At 51.2% G+C, this 12,530-nt stretch overlaps 1 protein-coding gene across 1 annotated transcript in view; it reads left to right on the forward strand.

The window, feature by feature from the left end:
• The window catches only part of frem1b (Fras1 related extracellular matrix 1b), a 377,590-nt gene that overhangs the window by 157,339 nt on the left and 207,721 nt on the right, over positions 1–12,530 (forward strand). The window contains exon 13 of the mRNA XM_072510980.1: positions 6,185–6,352. Coding sequence (XP_072367081.1) covers positions 6,185–6,352 — 168 coding nt within the window. The remainder of the gene's footprint in view (positions 1–6,184; positions 6,353–12,530) is intronic.

Consider the following 12,530-nt stretch of genomic DNA (forward strand, 5'->3'; position numbering starts at 1 on the left):
CCTTTTCTCTTCTAGATGGTTGCGATTGGCCATGATGTTATCACCTTATTACCATTGGCACTCACATCCCAGCCACCATGTGATAAACCACTGTTGCACCTATATTAGGTGATGTAAGGTAGGACCTGTACTACAGGTTCGCCGGTAGTCCCTGCCTGCTGACTCTGCCCAGTAGGCGGAGTATAAATATGCGTGTCCTCCATTCAGCAGCCATTTCGCCAGCTGCTGTGGGAGGGCACACATCTTAGAGCAATAACGCCTCAGTTGTATCCAACTCTAGGGTGGGATTCTCCGACCCCCCGCTGGGACGGAGTATCGCCGGGGGCTGGGGTGAATCCTGCCCCCGCCGTATCCCAAAGTCTTCGCCATCAGAGATTCGGCGGGGGCGGGAATCGCACCGCGCCGGTCGGCAGGCCCACCCCCACCGATTCTCCGGCCCGCGATGGGCTGAAGTCCTGCTGCTGGAATGCCTGTCCCACCAGCGAGAATTAAACCACCTTTTGGACGGCGGGGCAAGGTGGCATGGGCGGGCTCCGGGGTCCTGGGGGGGGCAATCTGGCCCCGGGGGGTGCCCCCACTGTGACCTGGCCCGTGATCGGGGCCCACCGATCAGCGGGCAGGCCTGCGCCGTGGGGGCACTCTTTTTCTTCTGCCTTCACCATCATCTTCACTATGGCGGAGGAAACCCCCTCCCCTGCGCATGCGCGGGGATGACATCAGCAGCCGCTGACGCTCCCGCGCATGTGCGGACACGCATCGCCCGGTGCAGACCTTTCAGCCCCGGCTGGCATGGCGCCAAAGGCCTTTTCCGCCAGCCGGTGTAGTGGAAACCACTCCGGCGCGGGCCTAGCCCCTCAAGGTGAGGGCTTGGCCCCTAAAGTTGCAGAGACGCCCGCACCTTTGGGGTGGCCCGACGCCGGAGTGGTTCCCACCACTCCATCCCGCCGGGAGACCCCGCCCCACCGGGTAGGTGAGAATCCCGCCCCTGGTCTTTGTTCAATTGATCGTGCATCAATTTATTGCTCTAAGATTTTCTAAAAGATGGACCTCCGTATCAAGCCAGATCGCCTGCAGCTGGATCTGCAATCAAGCGACGCCAAAAAGGACTTTAATCACTGGCTAGCTTGCTTCAAGGCGCATATCAACTCAGTGACCAACCCTGTTCTGGAGGCTCAGAAGATACAGATCCTGTACTCAAGGTTGAGCTCCAACGTGTTTCCACTGATCCAGGACGCCTCGAACTACGCCGACGCCATGGCGCTTCTCAAAGAAAACTGCGCACAGAAGACGAACACGCTTTTCGCCAGGCACGTACTCGCCACTCTCTCTCAACTCCCTGGTGAGTCCATAGAAGACTTCTGCCGGGCCCTAATTCCACTCGTCCGGGACTGTGACTGTCAGGCCACTGAACATTCGAACCTCCTTATGCGGGACGCGTTCGTTACGGGGATTGGGTCGGACCTCATACGCCAAAGACTGTTAGAGGGGGCCACGCTCGGTCTAGTTGAGACAAAGAAGCTAGCACTCTCTATGACAGTCGCCTCGCGCAGCAGTCAGGCCCACCCCCTAGCCGCGCGGCCCACCCCTCCTACGCATCGTGGACCCCACAGACGGCCGCCCCAGTGGGGGCCTTACCCAGCCAGTACGCCTGCCCCAAGCGCCAGCCCGTGCATCGCGGGGGTCCCCGCTGTTACTTCTGCGGTCAGCAGAAACACCCTCGCGAACACTGTCCGGCCCTCATGGCCCTTTGCAAGGCTTGCGGCAAAAAGGGGCACTTCACCGCAGTGTGCGAGGCCCGTGCAGTCGCCGCTATTGCCCCCAACCCCCTAGTCTACACACAAGGGGCGCCGCCATCTTCATCTCCCCGGACCACGCGCGGCCAGTGGGCGCTGCCACCTTCGCCTCCCCAGACCACCGCGGGCAGTGGGCGCAGCCATCATCCCCCCCTCAGTCCACGTGTGGCCCATGGGCGCCGCCATCTTGCCCGACCCCCGCAACATGTGGCCCATGGGCGCCGCCATCTTGTCTCCTCCAATGGGGCATGGACACCGACAGCATTCCAGGACCTTAGCCCCCCAGGCTCCCCATCATCCGACGCCAGCGACGACCGACCACGACTCGCCTCAGTGACGATCGAACAGTCTCGTCCGCACAACCTGGCCACCGCATCGACCAGCGTGAAAATCAACGGCCACGTGAACTCATGCCTGCTGGACTCCGGGAGCACCGAAAGCTTCATCCACCCGGATACGGTAAGGTGCTGCTCCCTCGTGGTACACCCCGCCAACCAAAGAATCTCCCTGGCCTCCGTATCCCATTCCGTCGCGATCCGGGGGTACTGTACCGTCACACTCATGGTCCAGGGCATAGAATTCAGCGGCTTCCACCTCTACGTCCTCCCTAACCTCTGCACTGCCCCACTACTAGGCCTGGACTTGCAGCGCAATCTCCAGAGCCTAACCCTCAAATTCGGCAGGCCCCTAACACCCCTCACTGTGTGCGGCCTCGTGATCCTAAAGGTTGATCCGCCTTCTCTCTTCGCAAATCTAACCCCGGATTGCAAACCCATCGCTACCAGGAGCAGACGGTACAGCACCCAGGACAGGACCTTCATCAGGTCCGAGGTCCAGCGGCTGCTTCGGGAAGGCATCATCGAGGCCAGCAACAGCCCCTGGAGAGCTCACGTGGTAGTCGTTAAAACTGGGGAGAAACACAGAATGGTCGTGGACTACAGCCAGACCATCAATCGGTGCACGAAGCTTGACACGTACCCCCTCCCACGCTCAATCAGATTGCACAGTACCGGGTCTTCTCAATGGTAGACCTCAAATCCGCCTACCACCAGCTCCCCATTCGTAAATCGGACCATCCATACACTGCTTTTGAGGCGGACGGTCGTCTCTATCACTTCCTCAAGGTTCCCTTCGGCGTCACTAACGGGGTCTCGGTCTTCCAAAAGGAGATGGACCGAATGGTCGGCCGGTACGGTTTGCGGGCCACCTTCCTGTACCTAGACAACGTCACCATCTGCGGCTATGACGATGCCAACCTTGCCAAATTTCTCCACACCGCCACTCTCCTCAACCTCACCTCCAACAAGGAGAAGTGTGTGTTTAGCACGACCCGCTTAGCCATCCTCGGCTATGTGGTGCAGAACGGAGATCTAGGGATCAGTGATGATCCTGCGGGGGACAAAATGGCGGCGCCCATGGGCCGCACGTTGCGGGGGTTGGACAAGATGGCGGTGCCCATGGGCTGCACGTGGACTGAGGGGGGGAAGATGGCGGCGCCCACTGGCCACGCGTGGTCAGGGGAAATGAAGATGGCATGCGCCCCCTCATGGAGCTCCCCCTTCCCCACTGCCCGAAGGCCCTCAAACGCTGCCTGGGGTTCTTCTCATACTACGCCCAGTGGGTCCCAAACTATACGGACAAGGTCCACTCATACAGTTCACACACTTTCGCCTGGCGGCCAAGGCACAACAGGCCTTCGCCCGTATCAGAGCCGATATCACCAAGGTCGGGTTGCACGCAGTAGACGAGACACAGCCCTTTCAAGTAGAGATCGATGCATCGGACGTCGCCCTAACCGCCACCCTCAATCAGGCAAGCAGACCCATGGCATTCTTGTCCCGCACACTTCATGCCTCAGAAGTTCGATACTCATCCGTCTTAAAAGAGGCCCAAAAAAGAGGAATTACCTGGCCGACAGGCACCCTCCTCACTGACCTACGGTTGGTAGCCTTCATGTTCAATAACACACAGAGGGGCAAGATCAAAAATGATAAAATCTTGAGGTGGAGGATCGAGCTCTCCACCTATAATTACAAGATTTTGTATTGCCCCGGCAAACTCAACGAGCCCCCAGACACCCTATCCCGAGGTACATGTGCCAGCGCACAAGTAGACCAACTCCGGGCCCTGCACGACAGCCTTTGTCACCCGGGAGTCACACGGTTGTACCATTTTGTCAAGGCTCGCAATCTGCCCATCTCCGTCGAGGAAGTACGGAGAATCACCAGAGACTGCCAGGTCTGTGCAGAGTGCAAGCCGCACTTCTACCGGCCTGACCGTGTGCGCCTGGTGAAGGCCTTCCGCCCCTTTGAATGCCTCAGCTTGGATTTCAAAGGGCCCCTCCCCTCCACCGACCGAAACACGTATATTCTCAGTGTGGTCGATGAGTACTCCAGATTCCCCTTCGCCATCCCATGCACCGATATGACGTCTGCCACCGTCATCAAAGCCCTAAACACTATCTTCGCTCTGTTCGGTTTCCCCGCCTACATCCACAGTGACAGGGGATCCTCATTCACGAGCGTTGAGCTGCGTCAGTTCCTGCTCAGCAGGGGTATCGCCTCCAGCAGGACGACCAGCTATAACCCTGGAGAAACGGGCAGGTAGAGAGGGAGAACGGGATGGTATGGAGGGCCGTCCAAATGGCCCTACGGTCCAGGAACCTCCCAGCCTCTCGCTGGCAGGTGGTCCTCCCTGATGCACTCCACTCCATTCGGTCACTGCTGTGCACCGCCACTAACAACACACCCCATGAACGTCTTTTTGCCTTCCCCAGGAAGTCCACATCCGGGGTGTTGCTCCCAACTTGGCTCGCGGCTCCAGGACCAGTCCTGCTCCATAGGCACGTCCGACTCCACAAGGCAGACCCGTTGGTGGAGAGGGTGCAATTGCTCCATGCAAACCCCAGTATGCCTACATGGCATAACCTGACGACCGCCAGGATACTGTCTCCCTCAGGGACCTGGCACCAGCAGGTTCCACACACACACACCCCTCCGGCCCGGTGCCACCCTCCCCTCCCCCGGCGTTTCCGGCATTAACCCCACCAGGACTATCCATCCTTCCCCTGTCCACGCCCGAGGATGAAGAGGATTTTGGCACGCTCCCGGAGTCACCGAACATCGGGCCAGCATCGACATCGCCACCACCGCTACGTCGCTCCCAGCGGAACATCAAGGCACCGGACCGGTTAAACCTCTAACTGGTCCGCCGGACTTCAAAAGACATTTTTATTCTGCTCAAATACTGTAAATATAGATTCATTGCTGTATATACTTCTCCACCACCCCCGCCGGACTCAATTTTAACAGGGGGGTGAATGTGGTAAACCAGTGTTGCACCTATATTAGCTGATGTAAGGTAGGACCTGTACTACAGATTCACCGGAAATCCCTACCTGCTGGCTCCGCCCAGTAGGCGGAGTATAAATATGCGTGTCCTCCATTCAGCAGCCATTTCGCCAGCTGATGTACGAGGCCACACATCTTAGAGCAATAAAGCCTCAGTTGTATCCAACTCTAGTCTTTGTTCAATTGATCGTGCATCACATCACTAAACAGTAATCAAAGGCAAGAACCTTGTCTAGGTCTCTATCCTTTCTCGTGCAAAGTTAAAGGGCTGGATTCTCCGCCGGCGGGATGCTCTGTTTTGCCGGCAGCCTAGGGGTTTCCCGATGGCGTGGGGCTGCCCCACAATGGGAAACCCCATTGATCGGCCGGCGTAACGGCGCATCCCGCCGGCGGGGTGAAACAGAAATGTGGCGCCTCGGGGCAGAGAATCCAGCCCGAGAGTTTAATTGTGATATCTCTACTGCCATGCCTCTGAAGACTAGCAAACCTATTTCCAGCATGTGCGACCTTTTGACTTTCTTCCTTAGAACTTAGTTTTTTTTGATGGTATTTGAGCTGTTCAGCTAAAGTTAACAATCAGCGTTAGGTACAATGGGCTTGATGATGACAGGGAGATCTGGGCCAATGTGGGAGAAACTGATAGGAAGTTTCACCTCTGGACGGGACATTATACGTTTGCGAGCAGATTGAGCATTCACAATGCTCCATTGACCTGAAAGGAAAATCAGACAAGTTGTAAAATGGACAGCCGATTGACCTGTCGTCCATTTTACATCCTCACCAAAATTGCAAGTTTGACTCCCCTCAGCAAAAAAAGCAACATTAAGTGCCTTATTCCATCTTTGGAACTGATGAATCATCTAGATCTGTCACATGCTTTAGTCGCCGAAAAAATAGTTTCTCTCATTCTTGTATCTACTACACAGTGCTGATCTTTATGTATGGCATGCAATATATGGGAAATTCCTGACAAGGGAGTAATTTCCTTTCTCCATTAAGTCTCCTGTGCATATGACTTAACTTGTTCATTTTATATTCCAGCATGCGGTGAACCACATGAAAGTAGCGTACATGCCTCCTCATGGCGATATAGGGCCTCATCCGTTATTGGTGCAGTTGGTGTTTTCTGTCAATGATCAGCAGGGCGGCGCTTTGACTGGACTTGTCTTTAACATCACCATCATGCCTGTGGACAACCAACCACCCGAGGTATAGAAAAGCAACACGACTTTGCTGCTTAGCAACATGAAAAGGATCCTTGAGAAACACATTATTTAAAACACAGTTTTCTACCTATTCATTCTTCAGCATCTGCTCAATCACTTACAATCCAACCCCAATTTTATGCTACAGCATTCCAGATTAAGTACACCAGAAAGATCAGATTTACTTTAACCAAAACCCTGTCATCTGTTTCACAAGCTGTTTTAACACAAAGTAATTCAATGATTCAATCTTTAACAGTTACTCACTGTCAGCAAAAAACATTTTGAAAAGTGGGTGAGCTATGAGAGGTTGCTTATTAAGAAAACTATTTGTAGGACCAAGTTATATAATGCTGGGCAGTTAATGGCAGGAAGTCCTAAAAAATGATTGTTAATTCATGCCCTGCAATTTATTTTCCTCCCATGGTCTCATTACCTCACGGTCACCCATGTAAAATGCTATTTGCCATTCATCTGACATTAATCGCCACCTATTCAGCTAGAGGGAGAAATAGATAGGAAAACATATTGGCAAAAGATGAATAATGTTTAGTATTTTCTGAGGAATGTTGAGGAAAGAATACTTCCCATATCTGTTGGTGGTTTCAAATTTTGCACTTTTGTGGATGAACACATTTTGATTTCGGAAGCAGCAAAATTGTTAACCTTTATGTTAGCTTATTTGTAGACACAGCATTATATTCCTAAGACAATAGATTGAGCAAAACAAATCCCACGATTGAGGTGCATGGAGTACCTGGACCAAGGTGGAGAGTTCCTCATTCGTGCGTTATTTGACACGTTTCCATGGAACTATGATGTTGCAACTGGAGGGCAGGGAGAGATAATACAGCAGTGTTTTCCAAACCTTTTTTCCTGGGACCCATCTTTGCCAATCCGCCGGCCTTCGTGTCCACACCTGCCGATTTTCGCGACCCACGCTAGCTGACCTACGCGATCCACGACAGCCGACGCTTATGGCACATGCCACGTTTGCTTGCCTTTAATGCGAAAGGGGAGCCTGGTCCTCATGATCTCACTACAATCAGGTTCACAGGAGGAGAGTGCAATGTGTATATCAGGTGCAGAGTTCAGCTTTGTGAGAATGGAAAATGCAAACTCACACATATAATTCATTGTGAAGGACAATAGCAACAAAATGCTTGTTTTACTCAACACTGGATACTCCTGGGAGATGCAACTCCAGAATGCTGACAGCCTCATAGACTTTTGGCCTGTTTTTAAAGTGATACCACAGGTCAGGTACAGCAGAGTAGTCTTTTCATTTGGAGTCAGCTCCAAGTTAATAACTGACTCTAGGGTCTCAACCTCAAAAGGAATTTTTCACCCATTTCTCTTTCCAAATTCTCCTCTCATGTGCCAGTACTTCCCTGCATATAAAACAAATGGCCTTTGCATCCTTATTTGCAGTGGCACAATTGACAAAACCATATCTCAAGAAATCATATTTGTATTGCTTTATTCCCGAGTTAAGTTTATTTTTTGTAAGCTATTAACCAGAGGCCCTGGGGCTCTGTAGAGACCTAACACTAGCACTACTCTGTACTGCCCTGGGCTCTCCTGGTCAGCTCTCTCCAGCCGATTCAGATCTGAGATCCTAGCCAGTAGGTACTCTGCCTATTTGTGTCTCGAGCCATTTCTTACTTGTAAGAAAATGATTCATCTTCACAGTCCTCTTGCCTTGCTTGCTAGTACCGAGAAAATGGAAGAAGCTCTCCTTTGTTATTTGGAGGCAAAAGCATGTGCATAGAGGGCATTTGACGTCAAGTATTTGTGTAGGCTGCGTGACCTGCTCACTGCTGCTGCCCATGGCCAGAAGTCTGCAAATAGCCTCATTTAATTCTCATTTAAAAGGCGGTAGTGGCCGCCATTCTCAATAAAAATGTCAAGTGCTCTGTGACCCTCCAGATCCCCACCTGTGACCCATCCATGGGTCACACCCGCACTTTGAAAAACTTCTGCAATACAGTATAGGTTCACTACTCGTGCACACAGTAGCGGCTTCAATTTGTCGGTATCAATCTCTAGATATTTGATCTGTTTCATTCAATAGTTGCACAAAATTGCAAACCATTTCTTGTGTGGTAAATTATAACCTTGAAATTATGATGTAGGCTATTCTCTTACGAATATTGAAGACATTTGTATGAAATTCTTTCCTCCACTATGTTACCTGAGGTATTTATATTGGATTCCTGTTCAGCTTTCACCAGAACCTTCATGCTGACAACATTCCCTTTTCAAGCTACTCACTCAGACCAAACCCAATGTTGAGGAATTTTTTAATAATAATCTTTATTATTGTCACAAGCAGGCTTACATTAACACTGCAATGAATTAACTGTGAAAATCCCCTATAATCTATTCTGAACTGAGCTTCATGCTCCATTTCCAATACCTCAAAAAGACTACATTGGGAGGGATTCTCCGGCCCCCCGCCGGAGAACGCCGGGGGTGGCGTGAATCCCGCCCCTGCCAGCTGCTGAATTCTCCGGCGCCGGGGATTTGGCAGGGGCGGGAATCGCGCCGCGCCGGTCGGTGGCCGTTAGCAGTGCCCCCCTCCCCCCCCGGCAATTCTCTGGCACGCGATGGGCCGAGTGGCCGCCCGTTTTCGGCCGGTCCCACCGGCGTATGTTACGACAGGTACTTACTGGTGGGATCTGGCTGCACGGGCGGCTTCCGGGATCCTCGGGGGGGGGGGGGGGGCGGGGGGGATCAGGCCCTGGGAGGTGCCCCATGGTGGCCTGGCCCGCGATCGGAGCACACCGATCCGCGGGCAGGCCTGTACCGTGAGGGCACTCTATTCCTCCACGCGGACTGGTATACCGGTCCGCCATGGCCATGCGCCAACTCACGCCGGCCGGCGGAGGCCCTTCAGCGCCGGTTGGCATGCGCCAAGCCCCTTCCACACCGGCCGACGGAGGCCCTTCAGCGCCGGTTGGCATGCGCCAAGCCCCTTCCGCGCCGGCCGGCGGAGGCCCTTCAGCGCCGGTTGGCATGCGCCAAGCCCCTTCCGCGCCGGCCGGTGGAGGCCCTTCAGCGCCGGTTGATGTGGCGCCAAGCCCCTTGCACGGCGGCCGGCGCGGCGCAAACCACTCCAGGGCCGGCCTAGCCCCTGAAGCTGCGGACGGTTCCGCACCTTTGGGGTGGCCCAGCGCTGGAATGGTTCACACCACTCCTTAGTGCTGGGGTTGCCCGCGCCGCCGATTCCCGCAGAATCCCGTCCATTATTCCTCCTTCATAACAGGAAGCCATTGTGGTGATCTGCAAGAACCCTCATCCATTACCTGCAGTTGATTTCTCAAAATCCCTCTTTACCAGTCACCTGAGGTCCACCTAAAACAATTTGCCAAGAATTCTATTCTTAATTTGCTATCCAATCTACTATGTCAATTCCGAAGCCCATCCTCACCGACTTCCACTGGTTCCCACTCCCACAGGACATTAATTTTATTAATTTTCAAATCCCTGCATAACCATATTCTACTCCACCTTTTGCAAGGCAACCATACAGCCTTCACTTTTCCAACTCTGCTCCTTCAATTTCTCCACAGCCCGCTGAAGTATTTTAGACATTTTTTATGTAAAAGGCAACATAAGAGTGCATGGTATCATTTCACACAAGGATGCAAATGTCTTTTATAACACCTATTTCCGTATTTCCTTCATTTTCTTTCTATTTTAGTTTTCCCCTTTTGCATGTTGTTTCATCGTGGATTAGGTGTGGATGAGATTTCTTTAGGATTTGCCTGTTACATTAAGAATGCTTTCCATGACTGTTATTTGTTTAAACCATTCCTCTATATTTACAGATCGATATTCGGTAAAGGTACGGTATAGTTGCCATAGTTCCAGATTTCCCCTTTGAGGGGGAGAGCTGACTGGTGATAGTTTAACCTGAGAATCACCACACCTCAGGCAAGGGACAAGGTTCATTTATCCATCACAGCACTCTACGCAAGGTTGTATTTCTGCTTCCCACGAGGTCTTAGTCTCTTATTCATGTTTCAATTAATCAGATGAGGTGCTCCTGGTGTTAACCTTTCACTCTCCATCTCCTCTGAAGCCTTTATCCCAATAAAAGCATAATCCTACATCTCCCCAAAAGGCTACAGGCTTCACAGCATTAGTCTTTGAGGTGCCTTGATCAATTTCCCTGATCTGGTCCTGGTTTCATTTCAAGATTGAGGATGACATATACTTTCTCGTCATTCAGTAGACGCACCTTCTACATGGGTGGTTGTAGAGTTTCTATTTGTTTCTGGTTCCTTGTCTCCTTCCGGATCTAAATTGTATGCCCAAAGTTCCATTGGTGCCCTTCCCAATAATACCAAGGTTCTTCAGTTCTTTTTGATATTTCCCTGGTCCCTTTTAATTCTGGAAGATCTTGGCTATGGAGGTCTTTCTTTTACAATGCCTTATTACTGTTGATCTTGTATCTGCCCTCACTCACTGGGCAATAGCACTTTTGAGTCTCATGCTCTGTACCTGAAGTTAGAATTATGAGCTTGACTGTCTCTTTGTTGCTCCTCATGCTCCTCAACTTTCTCACAATCAACTCAAATCGTATCTCATGAGTCTCAGCACGAAATGTTAAATTCAAGGTAGCGTTCTTGTTCTCTGTGCCCGTGAGATATACTGAGATGTAATAAACTGGTCTCCCTTGTCCATCTTTTTCATCCATCTTTTTCAACTTGAAACAGCACTGTGCCCAAGCCTGTAGATGATTCGACCACTGCTACACCTGTTGGCAGGTTACTTATTGATTTGTCAGAAGCATTTTGCTGGTTCACATTCCAGCACTAATTTTGACCGTGTCTCGACAGCTGTCGTTTTGTAGAAACTTGCTTACTTGTTTTCAGCTTTGCTAAACCAGGAAATAGGGATGGAAATTCATTCCTGAATACCTCACTAAACTACTCATGAGCAACTTAATCAACCTTGTGAATCAATCCCAGGTGCAAGCATATTCTTCTGCTCAATAATGATGACTCCTGGTTCTTTAGCAATTTCTTTATCCTTGCATCTTAACCTTGTCAAGTATTGGCCGATTACTTTTAGTATAGTTCTAACTGGGCCTTGCAGCTGGATTGAGTGTGGTTGTAATACAATGGGCTAGATTCTCCCCTGGCGGGATTCTCAGTTGCACCAGTAGTGCACCCATGCCCAGGGATTTCCCGACAACATGGTGCTTCCCACAATGGGAAACCCCATTGTACGGCTGGTGGGACGGAGAATCTCGCTGCCGGCTGGGACACGCCAGAGAATCTGCCCACTATTTTTTAACAATTTAACTTCATTAGATAACATTGAAACACCTGCCTCTGTACCTAGCTTCAATTCTTTGAGGGCCGCACGGTAGCACAGTGGTTAGCATTGTTGCTTCACAGCTCCAGGATCCCAGGTTTGATTCCCGGCTTGGGTCACTGTCTATGCGGGATCCGTGTCTGCGTGGGTTTCCTCCGGGTGCTCCGGTTTCCTCCCACAGACCAAAGATGTGCAGGTTAGGTAGATTGGCCATGCTAAATTGCCCTTAGTTTCCAAAAATGTTGGGTGAGGCTACAGGTTACGGGGATAGGGTGGAGATGTGGGCTTATGTGGGGTGCTCTTTCCAGGGGCCGGTGCAGACTCAATGGGCTGAATAGCCTCCTTCTGCACTGTAAATGCGATGATTCTATCAACTTTCAATTTAATACTCGAATAATTATTTTCTGTTTTGCTAACTTCTCCTAGGAAGTTTTGCAGGTCTTGTTCTTTTTAATTTTAAGTGGATTAATTGTTATTTTTTTCTTCCAATGGACGATGGAAACTTTGGATCTGCAGACTATGTTAAAATGTCTTTGACCACAATGCCAAGAGCATTTCAAGATGATGGTTGGCAAACTTCTTTCTGATTTCACGCGGCTTTTGAGTCACTGGGCTCTTTTCTGTCTGACAATTGAATGGTTTCGCTTATTTTTTCCAAGGGCCCTCACTTTCTTCAAGACCAGCCATTCTGTTTTGCTTCCTGAACTCAGTCTGTCACATGTTATTTGTACTGCCTTTGTGAGAGTTAAATCTTCCCTCATTTGCCAAAGATCTGATAAGGTTTCATCCAAGACGCCAGCTACTCTACAATTGCGTATTCATGCATCTTAAGGATCCCATACGTGCAGGTCTGC

This window comes from Scyliorhinus torazame, chromosome 7 (genome assembly GCF_047496885.1).
Source record: "Scyliorhinus torazame isolate Kashiwa2021f chromosome 7, sScyTor2.1, whole genome shotgun sequence".
NCBI lineage: Eukaryota > Metazoa > Chordata > Chondrichthyes > Carcharhiniformes > Scyliorhinidae > Scyliorhinus > Scyliorhinus torazame.